At 42.5% G+C, this 27940-nt stretch overlaps 2 protein-coding genes across 11 annotated transcripts in view; one reads left to right on the top strand and one right to left on the bottom strand.

Annotated features, from left to right (window-relative positions):
• Positions 1–10308, bottom strand: part of ADAMTSL3 (ADAMTS like 3) — a 172573-nt gene extending 162265 nt beyond the window's left edge. The window contains exons 1-2 of one of the 6 annotated variants that reach the window (XM_039722889.1): positions 10097–10308; positions 3753–3847 (exon numbers count right to left, since the gene is read on the bottom strand). In XM_039722889.1, the coding sequence (XP_039578823.1) occupies positions 3753–3847; positions 10097–10115 (114 nt within the window). In that variant the 5' untranslated portion in view covers positions 10116–10308. The other 5 variants (XM_039722891.1, XM_039722893.1, XM_039722895.1 and 2 more) reach the window with 5 other exon arrangements.
• A 1968-nt stretch (positions 10309–12276) lies between these two features.
• Positions 12277–26233, top strand: LOC120508879 (lamin-L(III)-like). Of its 5 annotated transcripts, XR_005629114.1 has the most exons (13): positions 12471–13035; positions 16945–17101; positions 17811–17936; positions 18838–19008; positions 19910–20035; positions 20163–20383; positions 21165–21390; positions 22202–22309; positions 23320–23436; positions 23530–23634; positions 23768–23838; positions 25086–25117; positions 25616–25715. XR_005629114.1 is itself a non-coding variant. In XM_039722899.1 (12 exons), the coding sequence occupies exons 1-11, from the start codon at positions 12301–12303 to the stop codon at positions 23807–23809; spliced, it is 1473 nt and encodes a 490-aa protein (XP_039578833.1). In that variant the 5' UTR covers positions 12277–12300; the 3' UTR covers positions 23810–23838; positions 25616–26233. The 5 variants fall into 5 exon arrangements, 4 of the variants coding, with proteins under 4 accessions (XP_039578833.1, XP_039578834.1, XP_039578831.1 ...); XM_039722899.1 differs by lacking the exons at positions 12471–13035; positions 25086–25117 and adding an exon at positions 12277–12374 and having other exon boundaries at positions 25616–26233; XM_039722900.1 differs by lacking the exon at positions 23768–23838 and having other exon boundaries at positions 12469–13035; positions 25616–25703.
• Positions 26234–27940: the final 1707 nt, after the last annotated feature.

Genomic DNA, 27940 nt, shown 5'->3' with positions numbered 1-27940 from the left:
TCTCACCCTGATATTTCTGATCATGGATACTGGAGATTTAAGAATGTTGTATGGCATGTAGCTCATAGTCTATTTTCTGGACATCAGTGTGTAGTACATTCAGTGACTGTAAAACAATAATCCAAAGGTTTTCCATGTAGATGGTCTCCAAGTCCACTATGTCATATAATGGACATCAGATTTTTGGCCTTGCAAAGCTCAGCCTTAAAGACATTTACTATGTTGGTAGGTTTTGGCAGATTGGTTATGGCAGAATCATATTGAAGACAATAATGTTTTCAGTATGTATATCCTTCATTTCCAAAGTATCACAGATAGTTAGAAAAGACCATAATGCAGGCAGGGATTGCAGGAACATAAATCATGGAAGCAACCAACAGTTTATTGAATGAATTTATGACCTATGAAACTTTCCCTTCCACAGAAACCAAGACTTAATGCTTCTTAAATACCCAGACATGGTGTCTTTGCTGTTACTCCCTCTGCACACATTACCAACCCCATGGTCTTTGGAGGCAAAATGTACTGACTTTTAGAGGGTTTAATTTGGACTATAGGAACCTAAGAAAATATCAGCGTATTCCTGATTTGAAAACAGCATACCAGAGAATAAATCTAAAATGAATCCATGTGTAAAATCCTTGATATATGTTTGCCCATACAAATCTGATAGCCATCGTTTCTTCCTGCCAGTAATCCATTAGCAAGACTATAAAGATATACAGTCCTACATACATTTCATAACAAATATAACAGCATCTAGTTGAATGGTGTAATAAAATATCATCACAAGGTTAAGAAAGAGTTGGTTACCAGGCTGAACATCCTGCCTTTTCAATTACCAATATGAAGCAATGTGTACTCAAGAGATCACTTCAAAACAGCAGAAGTGGGCTTGGACACTTCTACTTTGTTAGCTTAACCTTCTCCTAAAATCTGTAGAATTAATAGCTCTCATGCTACAATGTAAGGAAAAATGAGGAGCCTTTTAAACAATATTTAGCAATAAATTCAATACTAGGGATGTAGTTAACATTCCCAAATACATATAATCTGTAGAATACAGTAACTTCTTTGGATAGTCATCATTTAAATCTTTAGAAACAATGAGTTATTCCATGTTGCTGCTACCATTTAACAGACAAGTATCTTGTTTGTTTTCAAGAGAAACATACATATGCAATCTGCTTGTATTACCACTGGCTTTAGACTAAGGCTGTCCCATTAATTTCATTTATATTGGCACATACGAGAAAAGGTCAGCTCTGTACTTGCAAAAAAACATGGACAAGATTTACCCACAAGAGATCTCTTCCTGAGTGATTTATGTCACTGCTCCAGGCCACAGAGCAGATTTAACAATGAGGCAGCTCAACAATGCTCAGGGGTAAACTATTCCCTGGGTTATCCTAAGAAACCTAATTTACCTACTAGTATAGCAACTAATTTGCCATTGACAAAACAATTTTGTCAAATTTGAGATACAGCACATCTGCAAGAGCAGAGATAATTTTGGAGCCCAGCTTAACACCACACTGGTTATTACCATGCTGTGAAGAATCAGAAAGGACTCCTATAACCAAAGTAAGGTTCCATTGCTTCTCAGGAACAGCTACCTCTTTTTCACAACTTCTCATGTTAAAGTTTTCTTTGCATTACATTCATACCACATTTCCACCACATTCTTTTTAAATGGTCATTTTTTTATTCTGTACCTGCCTCAAGCAGGATGAAATTAATCAATTGCACATAAGTGATATGACATAGACTTGTGACCTTGCCCAGCATCCAATTGTTTCTAATTGATTAGCTCTAGACATAAGCACTTTAATAGCCAAAAACAACAGAAGTGGAAGTTATGGTACAATATTAGGGTAAAATGGCTGTGTGTGGTCCATTTAGTATGGCCCCAAGCAACCAATTAAAGAATTAATGGTTATTGGATACCAAAAATGTTATGTTAAATAATATAAAATATCTTTAATGTGCCTAAAATTGTGATAAAACACCTAAAACTTAGGAGCAAAAAGGCCTCCTACAAGATTGGGGTTAAGTGCTAATAACTCAAATATTCCAAACAGATTACAGTATTTTAAAGGACAATCAAGACCATAAAATTTGACCTGGATTGAAGTGTTCATAAAGCTACTCACAATAGCCAATTGATTACTACAATGTGTTTGGGTTGTTTTTATTATAAAGAGACAAGTGAAGCTATGCCAAACCATTTGTGGAGAAGAGGAAACTATGCCACTACTGGTTCCAGCTCTGCAATAAGAAAAATATGAAATAAAAAATACAAGAAAAATACTTTAAAAGCAAAAAATGGTCCTTTCATAACCAAAAGGCACAAAACCAAAATTAACATGTCCCTTCTCCGAGTTTCTATTCTTATCTTGAACAGAACTATTAACGGAACTCCATGAACTATTTCCTGAGTGTTTTATAGGGCTGGTTATTACAGCATCACTCAACTGCTTGCACACAAAAATACAAGCTAAACAGGCACAGCAAATCTGTAACATTTTTGTCCTTGCATAAGAAACATGCAGGCAAAAAGCAGACTCCCTATCTGCCCAGACACGTGTTGAATACACTGTGTTTTACTGCACAATTAATACAGATGCAAATTTTTAATTTAATGGCAAGTTCTTTACTCGAGTAACCAGTGCACTGGTTAGCTGCAACCATACCCACAGAGAGGAGGTGTTCATCACCTGCCAAATCAGTCACAGCACTCAGCAGTGTTGCTGAGGGTGCAGGGGAGCCCCATGCCCACTACCCTGAACCTCCACATCCACCATAAACTGATCACAGCTTACTCAGCTGTCTAGTGCAGTCTCCTTTTGCCTGCTGCCTCCTTTTGCCTGTATTGTTCTTCAATTCAAAATGCTTCAGGATGTATGTTTGTATACTGCCCAGCACATCAGGCTCCACTTCTCAGCATTGCAATAGTACAAACAGTACACAACAACATTGATCTTATTTAAAGAATTTACTTTTTTTGTTGAAAACTACTACAATGCTTCAAAAAGAGGTTCCTATTTATTCTAAAAAAAAAAATCTGTTTATTTAGTCATCTTTTTCCAAGGATTTATTTGATTTATGTGTACTTAGGACTGAAGAATCCTTGAAACACGTTGTGCTGTGGGAATTATCAGTATAGAGAATGACATACTGTAACAACATCTCTGCAGCACGCCAGCACACCATATTTCTTGAAATACTCACCTCTTGGAACTGATTAGGCTCACGTGTCAGGCAATAGATCAGATGGCAGCTATGGTTTTTCCTCCACGGTTCCTGTACTCATTGAGCACTTGGAGCAAAGACCTTTTTGAGCCACCTTCCCTGCCTTCCCATTTCCAAATGCTTTAGACGGTTCTACCAAGGTATTTCTATAACCCTCCTCACTTACAGCACCTTAACATTTATCAGGTGCTTAAACTCCTGGGGGCAAAGAACAGCTGTGCTGCCTAGAAAGACCCATGGCATTACACATCTGCCAAGATCTCCCTTTGGTCACCCTTTGGTAAAGTCAGTTATAGTATATTAAGCAGGAGAGAGAATATTCATTTGCTAGATGAATGTCTTTGAAAGTTTGATGAAAGGAAAATGTTCTCATTGGGAGGATTTTAATTACAGAGCAGCTCCTTCGGCAGTTTTCTGGTTTAAAACAGCAATGCAAAGTGGGCAGCAAGATCACCTGATACAGCACCAGGAATGACAACAGCAACAAGTTCATTACCTACCTGTAGGTGAGCATAGAGAGCAAAAGCAAGCCAAGTGATCTCCCAGGACAGCCCAGTGGCTTTAGGGCTGGCCATCCTCATGCCTTGGGGCTCTGCTGAGAGAAATTGTTTCAAGTTACAAACAAAATCAAGTGGGCTCCGCCAGAATTTCAATGACTAAAGCAAACGGGGCCGGCGCTGGAAGCGGTGCAATGCAAACACCGCAGCGCTGCGCTGGCCAGAGCGCAGCGCATGCCATGAGCACAGCCTGCAGGGTGAGCCATTCCAGCCAGGGCACAGGAAAGGACCGCACTGAGGGCTCGGGAAAGCCGGCAACAGCGGACGGGCTTGAGTATATCCAGAATGTAGAATTTATCAAATCGAGGATCCCTCCCTCCTTGATCTCTCGAATGTAAAACCCAAGGAGCAGAGAACTCCTGATGTACTTTCCAGCACTTTCACCATTCAAAGATGAAAGCCCAGCCCTGGGATTTCAGCAGTCATTTGCATTGCCTTTGAAAGCTCTGAGACTAAACAATCAGGGCTTAATAATCGTTCAGAAAAAAATCCATCAATTAAGTGATCATCACAATTACAAGGCCAGCACGGACTTGTCAATTTAAAATTGCCAAAAACCCCACCATGTAAAAATGTTAATAATTCTGTTAATTTCTTGCGCCAGTGCACCTTATTGCCTTAGACCATACACTACCAGAGTGATCTCAAAACAGCGCAAGTTTTATGCACCCCCAACCCACACACAAACAGCCCTCCTTCCCCTCAGCCTCCACCCCACAAGTTTGCCAAGTCGAACAGTGAATACAAATTTCTCCTTCAAATAAAGTACTCCTTTCTAAAAAAGCAGGCATCTCAAAGGAAAACCATCTATCCAAACAGCTCTTGCACCTGTTCAACTGAACATAATTAAGATTCCTTACAGAAAGAAGCGTTTTATTCCCTCCCTCCAAAAGCATCGTAAAGTTCCCCTCCGTCCTAAAATCATCAGCACTCCTGGATGCTTTTGTCGTTCAAAAGTATCAACTATGCCAATAAAAGAAGGAAGATTTATTATTTTTCCCCCTTGTCGCGGCGTTGCCAGAGCCGCAAGCCGAGCACACCAGGCTCGGGCATTTCCCAGGTGCCGGTGCTGGGCTCCCGGAGCCCCCTCACGGAGACTCCTCCTGGCCAGCACCGCGGCCGCCCCCCTCCCGTGGCGAGGGGCAGAGGGTCGGAGCTGCCGTGCCCCGGGCGGCCGCCGAGCTCACCCACCTGGCGGAGCGAGGAGCGGGGCCGTGCGGGCGGCGGGGAGCGGGCCGGGCACGGCCGGCGCACGGCGGAGCCTCGGCTGTCACGGCACGGGGGATGCAGCATCCTGCCCCGCGAGCGGCGGCCCCTCCCTCACGCCAGGCTCCAGCCCACCGCCGCGCCTCAGCCAAGGTCCTACAGGCTGCTGGCAGCGGGCCGCCCCCGCCCGCCGCAGCCCGGCCCCGGCCGGAGGCGCCCGGGCGCCTCCACNCGGCCCGGCTCCCGCTCCGCGGCTCGCTCCGCACCCCCCGCCGCCTCCGCTCCCCGGCCAGCGAGAGCGGGCGGCCGGCCAAGCCAGCCCGCTCCCCCCCGGAGGCACTGGCGACGCTCCGATGTCGGGGGCCGGGACCCCGGCAGCCCGGGACCGAGTGGTTCGTCTTCCCCCGAGGGGCAAAAGCTACCGTGAAGTCAGCCCCCGAATCTGATGCAAAGCAGCTTCCAAAACCGCAACCATCCTGTGTCTCATCTGCAAGTAACCCTCACTATACAGCTACAAATCTGCTCGCACACCGAGTAGGTCTTTAATCATGCTGCCCTCTACAATAATTTTAGGTTTCCTACTGTAAATCTGGCGAATATGTCTCGTACGACAGCTTTGCTCTCGTTCTCCCTCTGAGCTTCGAGCTGCTAGTCAGGAACGCCAAAATCCTCTACCTTTGCGCTACGGCTTCCACTGATGTTCCAAGCTTTCGTCGAGTCCGCTAAGAGCAGCACGTAGAGAAAGGGCTCTGATCCCTGCCACTGAAGTTAAAAATATGCTCCAGTGAACTAAACATAACCGATGAAGAGTTTGTTCAAATATGTTGCACTGGAAACTTTTCCAATCTGTTTAGGTTTCTCACCAGCTCGGGAAGGCGCCGCCTCTATCGTTGGGAACAGAGTGCCCTCTGCTGAAAGCAGCCCGCAGAGCCCGGAGCCGGCGGGAGAGCCGCACGCCCGGCCCGCAGCAGCGCGGGGATCGCGGAGCCCGCACTGACACCAGCGCTGCCCGGCTGCCTCCTCCGCGCCACGCGAACTCGCGTGATGCTCTGGTTCAGGTCTGTCTCAGCCCGGACACCTGAGGCAAGCTGTTCTTCCCAGCCTGTACATGATGATAATAGGCTGAGGACCCAATCTCCTATTTTTCTAATACTGCTGTTCTTCCCAGCCTGTACATGATGATAATAGGCTAAGGACCCAGCTGAAAGTCTATCAGCTTCCCGGAAAACCTGGCTTTCCAGCCATTTCAGCTGCCACACTTACTTAGGCAGTCCTTTCACTATGACATCAGTTATAACCCTGAAATTATTATCTTCCAAAATTATATACCCATGCAGGTAGCAAATACTTCAGACTTGAACACAGGTGATTTTAAAGGCAGAATTTAGCCACTAGAGCATCTAATGGAGAAAGTATATTTTCCTTTGCCAAAACCATGGAGATGAAGCTGACCCTTATTGCCATCTTCTTAGGAATGTATCCAGCTGGCAACCATCCTTACTTAGACTATCTATTCACTTATGATTAATATATAGAAGTGTTATAAACATTCGTCCATCTGCAATAAATTTAAGTGTAGAAAAATTGTGTAGTACAAAGCAGCCTAGATTAGCTCACATCAGATTCAGCAACTCAATTCAGGTTGCTATTTACACACACGCCTAAATCCTCATGTGATCCTCATCCCAGGTTAGAGATTCTATGTCTGAATTTTTAGAGCACATAAGAAAACAGAGGTAAGCACCCACAAGCAATCCCCCCAGGGAGACTTCAGAAAGCAGCATTACAGTATACAGCACAAGTACCTTGTGGTACCTGCCTTGGAAAGTAAAGATCAGGAAGGTCTTACCCAAGCTACTGAAATTACTAAGTGTTGTTAATTCCATTCTCCCCCATAATCCACAGGTCTGGTTACATTACATTGAAATCATCCTTTTTGCAAGGAAGATGCCCAGAAAATAGCAGTATTTGGAGCATAAAAATAGCCTTAGCCTACTACTAGAAACTATGCAGGGTTTCGGACAGCACTTTCCTATGTGACAAAGAGCATTTTCCTATGTGAAATTCATTCTCATTGAATGCTGATTTGTGCTGTCATTTATCCAATTTAATTTCTTCACCTGTGTCTCACTATACACTCTTGCCACTTTACTCTTTTCTCTCTAAACTTCCAGTGAATCTGGAAATTTTGACTGCTGTTGCAGGTCTTCATAACCTCTTCTGCTGAGCCAAGCAAAAACTGAAATAAACTCAGGTGTCCAGGTAAGATGTGATTGAAAACGAGCACTTCAAAATTCACAGTATCTGCAGCCCCATAGAAAACTCCTTAACACACCCCCTAAAGTTAAAAGGGCCATAAATTCAAGGTTCTGGTTGCCCAATTTTCATACCTGGAAAAATTATAATTATTATAATTATTTCTCCAAACCATGTTCAACTACAAATCTGATGATCATGGAGGCCATACTTTCATCACAACAAAAGTCTTTACTGCTCAAGACAAAATATGTTTGGCTAAACTACAAACTTAAAATCCATTGAAACAGTGCAGAACAACCTTTGGCTCATAAATCAGCATTCTGAATAATGCATAGCAAAATTGGAAATATCCTGCAGAGGCCCCATGCAGAAACTGCATTTTGGTTCAACATCTCAAAGTTATCAGCAACAGAGCTGCACCTGATTGAATAATGAAAGCAAAATGTTAAATTTCCTGTAGCTAGAGTAATGAGAACCCTGACACAGTCTAATCAGTTCTTTGGCCCTGCATTGTATGTGCACAGGGTTCTTGTTTACTCTGAAATAACAAGCCCTCCAGGGCAGAGAACAGTCACACACTGTCACCCTTCACAAGTATGTTATACCCTACCAAGAGTAAAGCCTCTGTTGGTAGAAAGGTACAAAGTTCAGCCACAGCACAGTCTTTCATTTCTTGGTGTTATGGAACCCATTGCTTTCCATGTAGATCCTTGCCCTGGGCTTTGGAAACAGCTCCATCACAACAGTAAGTAGAAAAAAGAAATGTTGAGGCTTTCAGAAGGAAAAACTGCTTATATAAAGACCTAAACATCGTAGAAGAAAACTACTGTCTTCCTCTCAGTTTGTGTTCAAATGACTCTAGAATTACCTAAACAATATAGTCAAATGGTCACTATTTCAAGTATTTGAATAAATATTTGTCCTTTCTTGTCTTCTGAATTCCTTTTGGTGCTTTAGCAAAACAACTTATGGCTCATTTTCATATTTATGATCCTATACAGTAAGAGTAAAACAAACACATCTTCAAATGGCACAAACTTACTTGTTATCCTACCTCACAGTTCACAGCCTTAACTAAAATGCTAGAATAAACATTTTGAGATAAAATTGTAATACACTTATCATTTTGTGGGTTTGCAAAATATATATTTTAGAAAGGATTTAGATGATTATGTTGGGCATAATTAGAAAATATGAATTTGTATTGAATGCAGATAAAGCAAAATGAAAAATTCATTGCAGAGGTAAAATACTTTCAGTTCATCTACAGATAGCTGTGTGTTAACAGACATTCTTTCTAACTTGCAAAAAATAAATCCCCGCTGAGACTATGGATATGGCATATTGAATTCCTGAACTTGTCTATCACTTTCTTCTAATGCAACAGTGACCTGTTTTCCTCATTCTGTGATGGCCCTCACTTCTGTGATTGTGCAAAACAAGATGTTACTGAGAGCTATGTGGAAGAGACAATATTTGGTGAATAAACAGGGGCTCTGAGGAAATCAATTACATTGCAAGTCATGAGCGACAGACAAAGGTCAGCAGGACCTGCCCTCACTGTAATGGCTCACTGGGGAAGAGCAAGAGCAAAGCAGGTGGCCCGTGTGCCACAAGATGACTTGTGCATGTCACTACATGAGCATCCACCACGATGCACACCAATGTGGAAATGGAAAAGAACATGAGGAGGAGCAAAAAGGGAGAAGGAATAAAAAATTAAAGTTTGGAAGAAATGCATGACACATCATGGGGATGAGTACCAGTGACACACAGAGTGAGGTTATGAGAAGAGAAGCTGAGCACACACTTCACAGTGCACCTTCACACAGCGAGCCAGGTGCTGGGCACAGCAGTACCAGTGCAGAATATGCATAGTAACAGCTTCTGTGTGTGTAGCTGAGAGCAGTTTGGTCACTGGCAGCTAGAAACCAGGACAGTCTAAGCAAGAAACTTCTCCAGTGTCACCTACAAAAGGCTATTATCTGGTGTATTTTCTACATTTCGTATTCTACCAAACAAAACCTATTGTTTACTTCTGTATCTGGTAAGGCCACAAAAAAATAATTTCCCCCCCCTTACCATCTTATAGAAGGCTGTTGTTCCTTAGCAGACAAAAGCCACTATAAGCCAGCTGACTCGTACTGCTTAATTTAACCAGGCAAATAGAAGGATGGGCTGGAGTCCTGCAGAGGAGGATCATTTGTGCAGTGACGTGTTCTCCAAAGGCCTTTCCCATCTGTGTGTGCTACCACTAATGACACAGAAAGTGCCCTTTAACCTTTCTGGTGGGTGATCTCTAATTCTCTCAGGGAAAAGTACCTACTCTGGTACTGTAGCAACCACTATCAGGCCAACAGAACTCAATTTGTCCTCATTAGTTCTGGTCACATGGGAGTCACTAACAGCTCTCTGCGAGCAGACTGCTCAGGAAGGTATTTATTGATACAGTCCAGCACCTCACACAGAGTAATAGCACATGAAACAGTATTACTACTATACTTGCTCCTTAAGGTGTCCAGCAATATCTTGATTTGTTTCCAATGGGTATGTAGGAAAAGAGCCTCTTGATTACAGAGCAGAATAATATCCAGAGAAAAACACCAAAATGCTACACAGTTTTCCATTGGTTATGCTGACTCTGCATTTATGCCTATATTTTTCAGCACAATATTGTCACAATAGTCAAGCCTGACTACTTACTATTTACAGCCTCAACTACATTTAACCCTTGAAAAGTAGATATGAATTCAAACATTTGTATTGGGTCACAAAAAATTAATTCTAAAAAGAGATATTACTAGCAAGAAACTTCACCTTACCAAAGCATATAGCAGGCATGGCTCTAACAAATTTTCATCCAAGGCGTGGCAAAGTCACAATAACCAAGCAGGTACAAACCAAGCCAGACAATCAGTCCATGAGCCTCCAGAACCCATAACACAACAAACCCACAAGGGAGCATAAAAGGGTGAAGTTTAAGGCCAGGCCAGAGCTTAGATGGAGCTCCAGCAGCCCAGGGCACAGCGTGGGCAGGAGCCTCAGCTGAGACTGGTCAAGGTCATGAGGCTGTTAGTGCATCAGGAGCCCTGACAACATTTTGGGACAAACACACACACATTGCTTACACCTGGCTGGAGTTAGTTAGAAGATACCTAAAAAGACAACAAAAAGTTTACTTGATTCAACCCCCCCTGCTTTCTATTGTATTACTTCATTGTTATTTTCTTTTTTTCACCTAATTTCGCCAACTCAAGATCAAGGGCTTATTAAGATACTTGAAAAAATCCACAATGTTTTTTATTCCAACTTCGTGGCATCTACTAATAACATCTAAATCTCCCATATCTATATTTTACTGTAAAAGGACTATTTGTATAATATTTTTGCTGTGATTTAGTCTGGGATGTGTACCTTTTCCCACATTTCTTCCCCTCCTTCCCCCCCCACCCCCAGTCTCTTAATCCTGGAACATTCCTAATATTTTTAAACTTGAAACAGTAGGAAAGGATGGCACAGGCTTATCTCTACAGGAATTCCTCAGCTATATTTGTGATCTAAGCAATACAGACTACTGAAGAAGAAGTAAAAAAAAGGTCACAAAGAAAAGAATCAGCAACAGATTTTCATTATGCTTTTTTTTAGGTTGCCTCCTTCTGTTCTCACACAGGGAGAGTAGGTAAAGAATACAAAAGATAAAACTAGTTCGGACTATTTTTGAACTATTTCTTTCAGCTGTTTTTGTTTGCATTATTACAAAGCCTTGGCAGAGAAGAAAAAATATTTTTAGAATAGCAGATTTCTTGCTTTGTCCTGCATCTGTTCCAAAACCGTACAATGTATTTGAACAGCTGGCCAGTAACATGCAATGATCAAGCATGGCAATGACACACGATCACAGTGTTCTTTGTAGAGGACTGAGGTTTCAAAGCTGAAATAAACCCTCAGATGTACACATCTTGGTCTTAGAGGTACATGTTCAGATATAAACCATGCTTTTTATTTTTCTTGAATTGAGCTTTCTATTGGCAATGAAGGACAAACAAGTACTCGTTATATCAAAATAAAACACTGGAACAGCTCTGCAGGAAAGAATTTCCTGGTGGTGTTGCTCGGACGAGAACCAGAGGACCTTAATCTGGCTCTGTATCACTCCCCTGCTGTACACAGCTTTAGAATCTTGAAATTATGTTTTGGGTTTTTATAAAAATGTGTTAAGGAGCTCAGGAAAAAATCCTTGTTGTGGATTCACACCTTCATCTGCATCCTTATCTATGCTGTAATTTTGTATCTGGAAGTATAAGTGACTTAATTCTAAACTCCCCAGCTACACTCTTAGGGCAAACTATGTTCTCCTATTTTTACCTGCCTGTCCACCTATAAAGAGGAGCTTGAAATTATGCCTACACTCCTCATTAAAATCTATCTTTACACTTAAAGAACTACAAGAGGATGCCAAGATTATTTTTCTATGTTGCAAATAACAGCTTAAGCTCTTTATTGACGTTTCTTGTAACTGCTACAACAAACACTGTAATTTACAGTTATAGTAATGTTCAGAGATTTTTATGCATATATTTATTGAGTTTCCTACAGCATCTGCTCTCAAAAATGGAAGTAAAAAAAGGGTAAATTAAGTAGCTGGTGGAGAAAACTGATGATTATCACTGTTCACATCACTATTAAAGGAGTGCTGAAGCAACCTTCTTACTAAACATCGATTTTTATTAAATGTAGTTAGTGTAAAGCTTTACAGACTGCTTCACACATTTGTCTTCACGCAGATTCTCTTTACATCCAGTCTTCCTTTTGCTCACGCATCGGCTTTTAAGCAGTACACTATGTAAGTGGGATGGCTGACAGGAAAGCTAAAACACCCACAAAGAGCAGAACGGTTATTTTCATCAGCTGAACGATTTGCAAAAAAAAAAAAAAAAAAAAAAAAAAAAAAAAGAGAAATCCCAGCCACAACACTGAGAGCACTGACGCAGCAGCATGCTGGAGTGCGAGCATCACTGCAGCTGTCATGCATCTTCCCGCAGCTGGGATTTTGGTTTCGCCCCGACCCCTTGCACCGGTCTGCGAGAACGCAGGGCTGCGGTAGGTTTTTCCTTCCCCGCCTTCTCCGGGCAGCACCATTGGACTGATAAGATGCAGCAAGGCACATATGAAAGATAAATCGGAGGAGGGCTGTGAGGAGAAAAAAAAAAGAAAAGTGTATTGTACAGGGCTCAGCCGGGCCGGGGCGGCCGCAGGGCGCAGCCCGAGCCCTTTAAGCTGCCCACCCTCGGCGGGCCGGCGGCAGCTGGAGGCTATTTATACCGGGGCGGCGGCGGGCGCTGGGTGTCCTGCGCGGGGCGGTCCCGGCGGCGGCGGGGCCCGGAGCGGAGGCTGCCATGGCCACGGCGCTGCCCCCCGCGCCGGCCGGCGGGAGCCGCTCCGCCAGCCGCGCCGCCGCGTCCCCGCTGAGCCCCGCGCGGCTGAGCCGGCTGCAGGAGAAGGAGGAGCTGCGGCAGCTCAATGACCGCCTGGCCGCCTACATCGAGCGGGTGCGGGCGCTGGAGGCCGACAAGTCGGTGCTGCAGCAGCGGCTGAGCGAGCACCAGGCGGGCAGCGACCGGGAGCTGGGCTGCCTGCGGCTCCGCTACGAGGCGGAGCTGGCCGACGCCCGCCGGGCGCTGGATGACATCGCCATCGAGCGGGCCACGCTGCAGGTGGAGCTGGGCAAGATTGGCGAGGAGCACCGGCAGCTGCACGTCAGGTCGGTGCTCCGGCCCCGAGCAGGCCTCCCTGGCGCCTCTTCGGGGCTCCTGCAGGATGAGGGGAAGGGGATGCTTCTGGCAGGAGCCCATGGGTTGTGGGAGGAGTGCGCGGTGATGTTTCGTGTCCAGGTCGTGCAGGCGTGATAATCCCGAGGGTGTTGCGCTCTGGGGTTAGCAGACGTCTGGATGCCTGCTCCAAAGGTGTGCTGGTGATGCTGCTGGGTACTGCCAATGCTATGGGGTCGCATCAACACCTGCCTGAGATGGAACTCCTGCAGAGCGTGGGGTGCTGGGTGCCCTTCTGGGCTATCAATGCAAAGCTGCATGGGTTTGGCACCACACCTGTGTTTACAAACACTGAAGATCATGGCAAGTATATAGGAAGTTATGGAGCAGTGGAAGGAGTGTTTGTATGGAGTCAGAGTGCATCTTCTTTGGGCTGGTTAGCTCAGACTTTGCCCAGAGGGGAATACAGATAGAAGATAGTTCTGGGAGCAGTATGGCTTACCTGGTCCAGGTTGGCTCTGCTCAGAAGTTTTCCTAGTTGCTTTTAAGTCTGAGATGAGCTGCCTCCTGTTTTAGCTTGACCTTCTTGTAAGCTGTGTGTCCTGAGGCTGGAGTCATCATCTTGGCTAAGCTCACCAAGCCTGAACAAAGGCAATGGAAGTGCTGTCCCACCCTCCAGGAGGAGGAAGAGGTGTGTGAGCCAGTGTCCAATCCCAACAAGCTTCCTCGATAGAAATATAGAGAGGAAGAGTAACCAGCAGGCCTGCTAGCCCTGCAAGTTATTGTAATGGCCCGTTGTACCCTCATATCAGTTATAGACTTGTAAAATTTGGATTTTTTACAAGTCCACAGTCCCCTTACATCTTGTTATAAACCTGTATCAGAGCAAATTTAGGCACCAGCTTCTTTTAATTCCTGGAGGAGATAGTGCCTCCTCATAGACTCACTAGACCTCAAGTAGCTGCTCTAGTTGGGAACAAAACACGTTTTTACTGTCAGCTTCTGTTTTCAGCTGCATAGTTGTCGGGCTTGTCTCTGTCGTGCTGGGTTTTGGCTCACAGATCTGTTTCATAAATCTAACCAGCCACTTGAGTGGACAGTGAGGAGAGGGGTAATGCCTGTTCTAAGACTTTTCTGCTGCTCTTTGTGTTTGTGTAACTCTGACTTTGTTTGTAAAGCTTTAGACTTGGCAGATATGCAGTTCTCTAGACTGTTGGGTTGGGGTTTTTTTCTTTATGGTAACTAGGTCTTAGAAGTGGTTAAATTTACAGCCCATGGGAAATGATACATGGTACATATTGGTGTCTGAAGGGACTAGACTGAAGTCCTAATATTAATGTGTGTTGTATCTGGGCTGCCTAACTGCAAATGTCTCAGATGACTTGGAACAAACTTTGAGGGTATCGTGTCCTTAGATATATACACCCTTTAAATAACCTGGTGGCTGTTTAACTCTTATAGAATGAAATGTCACCAGATAATTTCCCAACAGCATAAACTATTGGTCCTTATTCACTGGTTAAGAGAGAGACTCAAGGTTTTTGACAACAATAAACTGATTGCATTTGTTTTTTTCTTACTACTTAAACAATGGTGACTGAAAGCAGGTCAAAGATGTTTAGGGAGGAGGAATTGTAGATAACCACATTGGTTGGATTCAGAGCCTCAGGAAGGTCAAAGCAACTGCAGTAACACAGCAGAGAAAGACAAGACCAGTTCCTTTCTGCACCAGAGAGTGTGGATGTGCATTTCACTGCTGAACAAACACAGTGTAGCAGCTGAGATTGTAAGAATGAATTCTGTACCTGCTCCTGACATCCTTTGGTCTTGACAAACTGGAGTCTGTTTCAAACACACCTGAAATCTTTTGGTAAAATTATTTAAATTCTTCAGATCAAGCCTATGTGACATCCTGATTTACAAGGAATGTGATTGGCAGTGCCTTAAAGTTTTAGCTTGTAATTGATAGTCTGTAGGCCACACTTAGCTCTGGAATGGTTGGTATATGGAATGTGGCAGAGTACTGTAACTGTCACTGTGCTGCATTGGGGTGTAAAGTGGTGTTCTGAACCCCAAACTTGGACTTAAAGAGTAGTAAACGCTCTTGTCAAAGCCAGACTTGTTAAATTGTTGCTCTTAAAGATGAAATGTCTCACTCCAGGGTTCTTTGAAAATAATATTTTTCAGGAAAGAATCCAGGAAACCTGAGCCTGGGCTGTCAGATGCTTACATTGGAAAGTGAACTGTTAAAACAGATACTAATGGAATTTCAGTTTTGCACACACTTTGATTGCAGAATGAAACTTATATTATTGTAGGATGAAAGTCAGTATTAAGTAGTGTTACTGACACACTTAATATCATATGTAATATGTTAAGTGGTAGTGGTAGCAGAGACCCCAAAAAGAAGGTGAATAATTAATACCTAGAAAAGAAAGAAACCATAAACTACAGCACATTATCTTGTTGTTCATTGTTAGTAGTGCTGTGTTTCTCTCAGAGTCTGAGTAAAGAGTAAATAACTTCTAGCACAACACAGTCAACAAAAGCCTCTGAAGAGCAGGGCTAGAAAAGGCCTTGAGCAAGCACCTGATGTAGCCACATGCCCCAGGCCTGTGCTGGAACCAGCCATACCTGCATCTCTTCCAGCAGATTCTGTGTAACCCTTATTTTAAATTCCACATGATGGAGATTCCAGAATATCCCCCCCAGGCAGTGTGCTTCAGTGGTGAGCTGCCAGTTTCTTCTCCCTAACATCTAACCCATGTATTCCTCCCTGCAATTTAAGCCCGGAGCTTCCTGTCTTTTCTGCAATAGACATGGAAAACAGATTCCCTAACTCTATGCAGCAGTCCTTCACGTATTTAAAAATTGTTCTGTCTCTTGTCACTATTCCCTTCTCTAGACTAAACAACCCTTAGTATTTTCCAATCTTTCCTTGCAATTCAAGCTTTCTAAAGTTGATCAATCCTGCAGAGTTACTTTGGACTCTTGCCAACTGGTCTCAGTTATCCACTGGAAAACTCATTGTATGAGTTGACACAACTTTGCCACTTGGCAGAACTGGTGTTGCCAAAATAAATTGAGGACTTCCTTTACTCTTTGTAATCTCAAATACGAGTTTTGAGCAGGGACTCTGACTCTGGATAGTGGGCAGGCAACTGGAAGGATTTTAAAAGTTGGAGCAGTCTGGGGCATTATGATAGTGTTCTTCCCTGACAGGAGCTCGTTGTGGGCCCTTCTCTCACTTCTGCACTGTGGTGCTGAGGGCCACTGAAGAGTGTTGGCCATCCAACCTCCTCTGCGCTGAGGGAGGGGAGGGAGTCACTGGCGGCGCTGGCTGAAGGGCTGCAGGAGGCAGGGCTGGCCGATGGCCTGCGGGGACAAAGCTCCCTGTGTGCTGCGGGGAGGAGGAGCGGCACGGCCGGCAGCCTGAGCTCCGCCCCGTGAGGGACCAGCGCCGCCGGCCCCGAGCTGCCCTCAGGGCCCGGCCGGGCGTGCGGAGCCCGGGCCCTGAGGCGCTCCCGGCGGGGCCGGAGCCGCCTTTGCTGCGGGGGTGTCCCTGAGGCATTGTCCGGCCCCGGTCGCTGAGCCTGCCCAGCCCTCGCCCGTGCAGCCGGGGGCCTGTGCCGTCCCTTCCCTCTCCCCCTGGGAATGCCGTGGAAAATAGCTGGCTTCCGCTTGGGCTTCGCACTACGCGAGCTGGAAAATGGGTCAGGAATCTCTCTGCGGTATAACAAATGATGCTTGTCAGAGGGCCCTGTCTGGTTTGTTTTCTGCTCTCATCGTGAGCCTGACAAACCTCTCCTGTCTTTAACCACCCACCCCTCTGAAAGGAAACACATTGAGGACAAATTCTCCCACACTAGCTGCTCTTAACAGAGTAAAACTCTCTCCTGCAGGAATTCCAAAAAGGAAAGTGATTTAAACCTGGCCCAGGCTCGTGTGAGAGACCTCGATGCCCAGCTCAATGCGAAGGAAGCCGATTTAGCAACAGCCCTGAATGAGAACCGGACTTTGGAGAACGAGCTCCGTGAATTAAAGGATCAAGTACTCAGTGTAAGGCTTGCTCTTGGAATCTAAACTTGGTTTTGCTCCCACAGTTTTTGCTTCATTTTCCTCAATTAGTTATTGATATTTAAAAGCAGAGAAGGCCTGGTAACTATGACAGTGACAGGTAGACAAAAGCTTTGCTGACAGCAAATGCTACTGATGGTGGTTTCCTTAAAACTTCTGTTGTAAGTCCCTGTGACCATAGGATGAAATGTTTCTTGTTCCAAAGACAAAGCAAGATGAAATGTTCTGCTATAGTCCCTGTAGCATTCTCTAACACATCAGGGAAGTGTATAATACTGAAAGTGTATATTAATTTGTCACCATAGTCTGTATTTGGAGGATTAAATGTCAAAAAATTTTATTAGTAGGAAGAAGTTTGGAATAATTAGTTTTAAAGGGGAGGAATATGTATGAATAGCACAATTGATTCATCAGAAGTCTACTTTAAGGAGTCAAATTTAGCTGGTGGGATTAAGAGCTGTTCTATATTTGCCTTGTGGGAAATCTAGTCTGCATAACAATTAAATAGGATTCTATCTGTTGCTGGTATTTGGATCCCACTGACATAAGAACTTACACAGAGTAACCCACTTCACTCAACCAGTGTGTTTTGATTGCTGGGGTAATTAAGGTGAATGACCTGTAACAAATTGTCTGTGTAATTTGAAAAAATACGTCTAATTTTGATAACCCTGTTGTCTGTCTCTTCTAGCTGAATCTGTCACTGGAGGATACTAAAAAGCATCTCCACAGTGAAATGTTGAGAAGGGTGGACCTAGAAAACCATATGAAAACTTTGCAGGAAGAAATGACGTTCCAGAAGCGCCTTCATGAAGATGTATGTTTTAGCTTATTAACAAGGCATCTTTTTAGGTGTCCATGATCCTTGGATGCACTTAAAGTCCATCTTAACATTACTTTTTTTCTCTAAAAAAGGTAACTAGCAACCTGTGGCAGCCCATGAGCTCATAAAATCCACCTAAATAGGAAGGCTCAAGAAAGTACTTAACCTTGTGTTAACTGGGATAGTAACAATAGGTGTCTGGGATATGAGAAATTTCTTAGGCTGCTCTTCTGAAGAGAACTTAAATCTGAAATATTATTTGTGTAAGTTCTATTGCATATATTAGTTACTGTTAAATGATTCCAGATGTTTACTTGAAGCCTGAAGTAAGAGAAGAAGTTAAATCTCCTTTAAGCAACTTGTATTCCCATCTTTCTTAGAGGTGTCTGGTAGCCTTTGTGAGAGAAGTCAGTACATACAACTAAATTAATAATAATTAATAACTTATATATAAATGTAAACTAGCTTGCTGCTTACTGATAGGAATATCAAAGTGTATGGTTTGATAGAGAATTCTAATTTTTCTAACTGCTATTACTTTTTGAATAAAACAAGAATAGGGGAAGTAACAGTGCTTAAAGAAACTGAACTGTATATGCATGTGTTCTAAGTTAAAAAAAAAACAACCAATCTATCTAGTTCAAAGAATTAGTCTTGAAAATTAAATATTTACTACATTTTGGTTTAAGTAATGTTGGCAGTGAGGTGGAAAAACAATAGTGAGGCAGCAAGGTGGATGTGCCAATCATAATGGATAAATAAGATATGCATAAAGATGAATTACTGTGTACTCAATGATAAATCTGCTTCAACAGGGATGGATTTGTGAAGCTGGTACACTAAATCCAGTTTCAAACTGTATTGGCTTATTTATTCTCTGAGAAATTTCTTCCAGGAGCTCAAGGAGACAAAAAGAGTCCATGAGAGCAAGATAGCAGAAGTAGAATCTGGCCGTCAAAGAGAATTTGAGAGCAAGCTCTCAGATGCCCTGCAGGGGCTCAGAAAACAGCATGAAGAACAAATTCAAGGCTACAAAGAGGAGATGGAGCGAACATTCAGTGCAAAGGTGAGCTTGGAAAAAAATGACAGTAAAACAAAACTGAAGTTCTCTGCACCTTGACATAATTAAGGTCACGCTGGCAAAGACAGCTGATAGATGGAGCTCCTGCATTCACTGCACAGCTTCCTGGCATAAGTTGTTTTGGAATTTCAAAGCGGTGTCAGATTTGACAGTAGGATTTCTGCAAACATTTGATCCCAAACAAAACTGGTTCAAGGATAAATACAGGGAGGGATTAGGAATTGATCATATTTCAGAGTTCTGACAGATTCAGGACCAAGGTGTGTTATGTTTGTATTAAGCAATTTCAGTCTTGAACAAAGCCTTACTTTTCCTACACACCAACTCAGGGAATTCCTTTGGATGCCTGTGTTTGTTTTCATGGAAAATTCTGTAAGTGCCTCTTCAAGGAGCACTTTAACCTTTCTTGGGATATCTCAAGATTGAGGTATTTGTAGAGCAATTCAATGCTGCTTGTAAAGATGCAGGAACTCTTTAATAATAGACCTTTTGGGGAAGAGTGATAATAGTTTGATTTGTACTCCCAATATCCTGCAGCTCTATGCTTTGACAAGCAGCTTCTAAACATATTCTCCATTGGTCTTCTGGAGAATCAATTTACTTAATATCCATACAAAGCCCTCATACATTACCAACTGAAATATCCTAATCCAGAAATATTGACTACCTGATTATTGCTGACTTTTTTCTGACATAAATGTCAGACTTGTGCAAACCTCCCTGGAAAGCAATACAGAACTTTCTGACCTGGACTTTATTGGTATCTGCACCCTTCAGTACAAGATAACTATTTCCAGGTGTAATAGGTGAAAATTATTTGGTGTTCCTTCCTTGTTTATAATACATGCTAACGTGCAACTCAGGACTAACAGTGACTTATCCACAGGTGGAGAATGCCCAGCTAACTGCAGCAAGGAACAGTGAATTTGCCAATGCTGCTCGGGAGGAGCTGATGGAAACACAGAAGAGAGTTGATACTTTGATATCTCAAGTTAATCAATATCAAAGCCAGGTTCTGTCTTTATTTGTATAACCTTATAATTATTTTCATTTACTCTCAATTCAAAATACTGGCCTCTTCTCTCTAATTTTCACTTATGGTTTGATTTTTTTTTTTCCCCCCCTCCCCTTAATTTTAGAATGTTGCTTTGGAGAGCAGAATAAAGGAGCTACAGAATTTGCTGGATTACGATCGTGATCTCCATCGAAGGCGTATGGCTGAAAAGGAGGAAGAAATGGCACAAGCTCAGAAGCAGGCACAAGCACAGCTGGAAGAGTATGAGCATCTCTTAGATGTGAAACTGGCTCTAGACTTGGAAATAAATGCGTACAGAAAGATGCTGGAAGGAGAGGAACAAAGGTGGGCTATGACAAGATCTTCATTATGAGAACTTGCTTCATTCAAGACCTCTACACTAACTCTTTATCCTTCAGAGTGTGGGGGGACAAGAAACAAACATCAATCATGTCATTAATGTAGTAACAAAACTTGCTTCATTCAAGACCTCTACACTAACTATCCTTCAGAATGTGGGGGGACAAGAAACAAACATCAGTCATGTCATTAATGTAGTAATTCAGTTACTGAAGCATCATCTTCTGTAAATGGCATTTATATCTCACATCTACCACATGGTGTAGTTGGATGAAGTAACATCATAAATCTAGCTGATAAAATTCAAAGGTCCACTAAACATTCCTCAAATCTCTCAAAGTTTTGTGCTGAATCTTAGAGTAATCAAGTTCCATGAATGAAGCTGGGAACTTGGACCAACTCCTGTCTATGCAGACATGGTATCATGCATGGTGAGAACATGAACTCTCAACACATGCTAGGAAGGGTCAAAAACTTAAAATTACTTTCACTAAAGGTTGTGTCTGTTGAGACTTTAAAGGAATATTTAGTGCAGTTGTGAATCTTCTCTTATCAATATAAACCTGCTCTGGACTCTGGGGCTGTCTTCCAAACTAAACAAACCACTTAGCTACTCTTGCCAATAAAAATAAAATTTTGTATTCAAGACTCTATGGAAAGCTGGGATTATAGGGAGCTGTTAGGCTTGGATGTAGTGGGAGGGTAGGCATGAGAAGAAGCAAAGCATATCAGATACTCGGGTGAATGTTATCTGGCTCTCTTCTAGGCTAAAGCTGTCACCCAGTGTATCTTCACACAGCACAGCAACTCAAGCAGCAAGTCAGGGGCGACGATACCTGCATGGGAAGAAAAGGAAAATCAAAGAAACCAAAAAGAAGGAGCATAGTGCTGCACTTAAGACTATTCAGCATGTTTCAGCTACTGGAAATATATCTATTGAAGAGATTGATGCAGATGGGAAATTTGTCAGGCTTAAAAACCACTCTGATGAGGTACTTCCATTTTCAAGTCTATAACGTATGGCTGCTGAGGAATGGCTTTGGCTTAGTGACAGACTAGAGAGTGACCTTTTGGTACTGCAGGTGCTCTGTTCCCAGGGCTGTCTGGGAGGTGCTTTTGGGTGGAGGTGCAGGGGCTTCTATTATGCAGAAGTTGAACACCTCCAGCTGTTTGTCATCAGATTCAGGCACTGCCAGGAGTACTACTGACCCTCGAGGAACCTAAATAGGGTGCTCTAGTAAATTGGAGAAAAATGGCTTCACATTTGTTGGAAATACTTAAAACAGCTAAAAGGTTGACTAGAGTTGGTGATATCTTATCTATGCAGAGGGTTCATCTGGCCAATTAGTTAATTCTTCCACTAGTTTAGTTTGAAAATCCAGAACTATTAGAGTTCATCAGGACTTCAAACATATGGCTTGTAGTTTAGCCATTTCAGCCTGAAATAGAGAATGGCCCATGAAGTTTGAAGGTGTTCATATATATAAATATATATATATATATAGTTGGTAGGTGGCCATGGCGAACTTCATTTATCAGAATCTCCCTGGTAAAGAGTATCATTATCCTCCTGTTAATGGAAGGTAAGAATAGGTGTGGCTTAACTAAATGAAGATTTATCCTAAAGCGTAGGGAGAAGACACAGGGAGGCTTTACTGGAAATGTGGCTGCTTCCTCAAAATTGTCAGATACCTGTATGCTACATCAGTGGGATTAAAACTGGCCCATGAGTCTGGAAAGAACCTTGTGCTTGAATTATATGGTGTTGGTCTGTAATGCTGAGAGAAATTTCTTGTCCCACAGGATCAATCGCTACATGGCTGGGTGCTGAGACGACGTATTGGAAGTGTGGCAGATGTTAATTACAAGTTTCCTTCAAGGTTCACTCTTCAGGCAGGCCAAGAAGTTACAGTAGGTATTGGGTTTGTAAAACTACCTCAGAGCTCTGTTCTTATGTTAGATGTCAGTAGAGATTCCTGTAAAATGGAAAACTAAACAGATATTCCAAGTGTCTGAAGAACTAAAGCTCTTATTCTCTGTGTCAGTAGATAGGGGAGAAATCCTCGAAGCAACTTGATCTGAAATGCTAATTACGTTAGATGTCAGTAGAGATTCCTGTAAAATGGAAACTAAACAGATATTCCAAGTGTCTGAAGAACTAAAGCTCTTATTCTCTGTGTCAGTAGATAGGGGGAAAATCCTTGAAGCAACCTGATCTGAAATGCTAATTACATTTAAATACATAAAATGCTAATTTCCTTTAAAGCTTGGACTGAACTTGGATCATCCCAGACTGGAGTATGCTCCTATTGTAAAGAGAATCATTGTATTCTAGGGTTTTTTAGGTTTTCCCATACTCCTGTGATTTGATAAAAGTTGTGTAGAGACTCAGACTCTTGCTAAAATCTTCAGCCTACTCCAGGTCAGCAATGCTGAGGTCATGATTTGTAGTACTAAAATAAATACTAGCACTAAAATCATAATCTAAGTACATGTAGATGGTGATCAAAGAGCTGAACTCTACACTTGCTACTCCAAACTGTGGCGTTTGTTCAACAGATCAGTGTGTGACTCCAGGTGAGAGGCTCTTGCACACACAAGTGGCTGCCCTGAGCAGGTCTGTGACTATGGCTTGGCTCTGTGACTCAAATGTTCTGTGTGGCCAAGCAGGGCTAGCTCTACATTGGACAAAAGCTGTTAACTGCCTTTTCTGCACTGTTTTACAATCTTCATCTAGAAAAACTTTACCAACTATTCCTGTAAGTCCTGAAAAGAACTAACTTGCCAGGAATCACAGTGGTTCAGTTTCTCCTACTGGATGTCTGTGGTATTAGAATACTTAATACTTATATATGTGCAGCTGAATTTTAATCTAACTATAGAGGAAGAGTCTTCAGAATCTCACTGTAAATCTGTTGCAGATTTGGGGTGCAGCTGCTGGTGTTAGCCCAGGTCCTAGTGATTTGGTCTGGAGGGCTCAGAAATCTTGGGGAACTGGAGATAATATTGGTGTTACACTCATCACAGATAATGGTGAGGTAAGTGAAACAATAAAATGCTTCTGTCCTAATGCTAAACTTGTTTGTGCTTCATTCCTGTGGGATCTTGGTGGCAATTCAATTGTATTCTAGGAACTTGCAGAGAGGAAGATAGTGCTTGTACCCAGAGAAGAAGAAAGTGAGCAAGATGATGACTATGAAGAAATAACTGGAAGTGAAGCAGAGTTTGCATCTCAGGTAAGCTGCCTGAAGTTTAAATATATGCTGTCAGCAGAGTCATTCAATGGCCATTTCTTTCCCTTACTAAATGAAAATACTTCTCCAAGTACTCTTCATATCCCGCAACTCTTAATGTTTTTCTTGATGTCAGACCAAAAGAAGAAGAAAAAAGAAATGTTGTTTGGTTTCATGATAGTGGTCCCTGTGAGCATCCTTAAGCAGGTGAGATGCTGAGAATCATGCTTGTCCCCTCATAGAAAACTTGCTTCATCAGTAGTGCTGCAGTCTCTGGTCCCACGTAGGATGTAGCTTGCATGGCTTTGCATCAGAAATGCAGCTGAAGTTCTGCTTCTTCTCTGAGTATGATCAAACAGTAGCATAGTTTGCTATCTTATTACTGACACACTGAAAATTCAACCTTTAATATCCATTTCATCTACATATCTGGCTGTGAATTAAAGCTGTTATCCCAAGAACAGAATGCAAACACTAACTGCTTCTGTGGGATGAAGTGACTTGACACTTGTCCTTAAATTGCCTGCAAGACAATTTCAGTGTGAACTTAAGGTCAATACACTTACAAACTTTTGGCTACCAACTTTCATGGTGTAATATCCTGTGCAAGACTATCCACCCGCCTCAAATGTCTTTTGACTGACCAGAATACAAGTCTGAACTGATGCATTTTGGATGCTCCTACTGTACTTTGATATACTTTTAGCTATCTTTAATTGCTGAAATGGTCTAAACCAACTAATATGAGGGCTTTAAGTTTGTCCCAGCCAAACAATTATAGACTGTACTTGACTCAAGTTGGTTTGTGTCTTGACCTGAAACAGTACTGTGGTACCAACTCCAAAGCCTGAGAGCAAGGGGATGCTTAGCTAAAAACTCTCTCCTTCCTGCTGACAAATGTTCAGCTGCTGCAGCTCTTCCTAAAACTGACCCCACACAGTGACAAGGAGGAGTTGCATCTTACTGCACTAGGTTAAAGCTCCCACTACCATTTCCTAGATATTTTCATAATCTGTCTGAAAACTAACTTAAAAGTACCTTCATACTGTCTTTCTGAAAAAAAAAATTACCTAAACAGGCAGTTACTGCCTGCTGGTTTTTTATTTTGGTTTTTTGTCCTTTCTAACAGAAAATCTGGGTAAATAGCTGTTATTACAATACCATATTTGTCAGTCTCCTGACTTGCATGCACATTCTTGTAATATTTTCAGTCTCGCTGAAGGATGGTGATACCCTGTTAAACAGGCTATTGAGAAGGTCTATAATGCTGTTCTGCCCTTTGGCTCTTAGTGATACAAGATTCTTTTCACACTCCCAGTAGGGGCCTCTCCTCAAGGATGGCTTCTTTTTATTTTAAAAGGCATTTTTTTAATTTACTTATATGACTTGTTTAATAATCAGCGATGGAAAGCAAAAGTAACTTTTTTCCTTACACTTCTAATCTGTTTTATCAGCAACTTTACAGTACAGTTGTGTGCCATTTATGGTAAGAATCAATTCTAATACTTCCAATCACATTTTACTGTCATTCCTGTCTGCTGCCTTGGTAGTACTGAAATGGCTGCTTAGTAAACAGAAGTCAACTTGTCACGTGCAGTAAAATAATGGTTAGAATGCATGCTGTGCTTTAAAGGCAGGCAGTGTTCCCATGTTTTGCTTCTGCTTTTACCATCCTAACGAGGGCAGCAAGTATCTGCATGCCACATAGGTTCTGATGCTTGGCAAGAGAGGAAGTGATGGGCAGTTTGACAGCCTTTCATTTAGGAAGGCACAGGCTCATATATTGCATGGACTTAAACACTTGTGTAGTACAGTTCACGTACTGCCTCTTGAAAATCTGCTTTGCTTTATTAATAAGTAATGAAATCTACAAAGTGCTAAAAACCCTACCTGCCTATATGAGGATCAAGTAGGTAACCAGCAAGAAATATTAAGTTTGTATACATGCTAATTAGCCTAATGTTTTCATGTTTTCTCTCTGCAGCAAAATGAAGATCCCAGCTGTTCTGTCATGTAATGTGGACAATAATCTGAAAACACATCTCAGTCCCAGGTGACACAGACTGTATGTGTATTGATACCTTTTGTCATATCTGGAATTTGGAACTCACGTATTCCATCTGATGTCTTTGTGAGAAGCATTGTCCATAACATGATGGAATTTCCTGCCTTCTGATTACTGGACCCTGGCCTTGGATTCACTGATACAAAGAGCAGTAGAGTACAAGCTCCATGTGAAGTTGTTTGTACTTTTACACAAGGATCTGGTTTCTGTGACCTGCTGAAACAGAGAAGGGTACAGAGTTTACAAAGCTTCTAAACATGTGCCCTAGAAGGAAGTTAAATACTTGACAATGAACATGAGGCTGCCTCAGCTTTCTCAATATTCTGACATGGAGTTCTCCAAAGGTAATTTCTCTTTCCAGCCTGAGTGGGAAACATGGGACTAATCACACCTTTGCACCTTGAGCAAGTCTAAAGTAAAAACAATGTCCTGAAGAGTGATGAGTGGTCTGAAATGTTTCCTGCTCAGATCCTGATGAAGAGATACATAAAACTGGTCTGAATCACTTCCTACAGTGAAACACTTTAGAATTAAAAGCAAGTTGTCAAAAATATTCCTGCCTGTTATTAAATGTACTGTTTCTATAGTCTAGCACCTGGAAGTCTCCGTTTCAGTATTGTATATTCCTAGAAACAGTGTATCACAGCAGAGCTGTGCCAGCCTTAACTTAGACAAATGTATCCTGAAAATGTGAAAAAGCATCTCATTCTCACAGAGCAGGTACTGTGACCTGTGCTGCTGGCACTGCTTCATTGGTCCCAGCAGCTTTCTAAGGGGCTAGAGAGAAACATATGCTAAGTCAAAAGTCAAAGCTAGAAAGCCCCAACTGTAGTGAAAAACAAATCAAACTCCCTGCTCTTGGAGCCCTTATGTGCTCCATGCAGGCTGCAGCTGTGTCTAATGGGACAGCTGGAGGAGAACTGGTTATGGGCCACTGTGCAGCTCCCTGTCACTCTGGTAGCTCTGTGCTCCATGGCATGCTGTCCTGTAACCCTCAGGAGGGGACAGTCGGCCTCGGGGGCACTGCTGGCACGCTGTCTCTCCTCCAAACTGCTCCCCTGCTGGCCCTGGGGGAAAGGAAGGGCTTTGAGCCACACGAAGTAAAGTTCCACCTGAGAGCAGGAGGGGAGGGGAGCAGCTGAGCCTGCAGATTTCTCTCAGTGCTGGAGTAGTGTTTTGACTGTCTTTTACCTTGCCAAAGTGTTCCGTTCCAATTCAAAACCTGCTTTTTGTGAGGATGCAGGTGCTAAGGTGAGGTTTTCCTTCTGCTAGCTTAAACTCTTATATTATTTAAAAGTTCTGATTTTGAGACATCAAGAGTAGGTGCTGGTTTAAGACTTGGGTTTTAGCAGATCCAAATTCTTTTTCCATCTCAAACAATAGAAATAGCTGCTGCTCTAACTTTGCTGTATTTATCTTTATTTCTTAAAACTTTTTTAACTATTGAAGATATTTTTCATGTATATAAAAGCACTCTTGGATTTAAATATTTGCAGATTAAATAATAAAGGTCTGTCTGTTCAATGATTTCTGTTGAGTGGTTCAAAAGACTTTGAAGTAATAAAACTGGTGATTCTAGGGCTGGCAGAGTGAAGAAACCTTCAGCAATGTACTCTGCTCTCCTGTTCATCACTTACTTCAACTGCAGCTGAACTGCTATGAGCTTAAGAGGAATCTTCAGTAGACAACTTCCCTGTAAAAAATTCAGCTCTCTTCTCAGAAATTTGTCTTGTATGCAAAAAACTGGCATCCTTCTCCAGGGCTGCTCACTTTGGTCACTACTACCTTACAAAGTGATTCTATCTGCATTGGGATAAGTACTTCTGATGCCAGACTTCTTCCTTAATTTTGAGGCTTTTCTTTATGTTTTTAGTTATTATGTGTCTTTTCATCACTGTCTATTCTTCTTTTTCTTCCTTTCCATCCCTTTCAACTAACTATAAGAATATATACTCACCCCTTTGGAGTGCTCTACAAACCCTATGGAACTAGCAGCAGTTTGTACTTAGTTCCAAGGACCTTCTCTCTTTTCCTTCTGCTAGAAAAAGATGTTAACAGACGTAAATGCAAAACAAGCAATAGAGAAGTAGCAAGATTATTAAAATTGCAGGGCAGAGTTGTCATAAAACTAATACTTTCTTTATTCATGCATTGTTTTTGTCACTGAAAGCTGATCTATTCAGCAAAAGTGGCCTCCTGCTCAAACAAGTGCCAGAACCATCAGTACAGAAGCAGCAACCACTC

Source organism: Passer montanus, unplaced genomic scaffold (assembly GCF_014805655.1).
Source record: "Passer montanus isolate IOZ18808 unplaced genomic scaffold, ASM1480565v1 scaffold5, whole genome shotgun sequence".
NCBI classification, from domain to species: domain Eukaryota; kingdom Metazoa; phylum Chordata; class Aves; order Passeriformes; family Passeridae; genus Passer; species Passer montanus.
The sequence above is the reverse complement of the archived record's forward strand: the minus strand, read 5'-3'. Positions and strand labels throughout refer to the sequence as shown.

What these genes read in the sequence shown, in the direction of transcription:
- LOC120508879 (XM_039722900.1), top strand. Translation starts at nt 12,671, where the DNA reads ATGGCCACGGCGCTGCCCCCCGCGCCGGCCGGCGGGAGCCGCTCCGCC. An exon ending in TCATCACAGATAATGGTGAG is followed by an intron (nt 23,437 to 23,529) that starts GTAAGTGAAACA and finishes ATTGTATTCTAG; the next exon opens with GAACTTGCAGAGAGGAAGAT. An exon ending in AAGCAGAGTTTGCATCTCAG is followed by an intron (nt 23,635 to 25,085) that starts GTAAGCTGCCTG and finishes CTGTTTTATCAG; the next exon opens with CAACTTTACAGTACAGTTGT.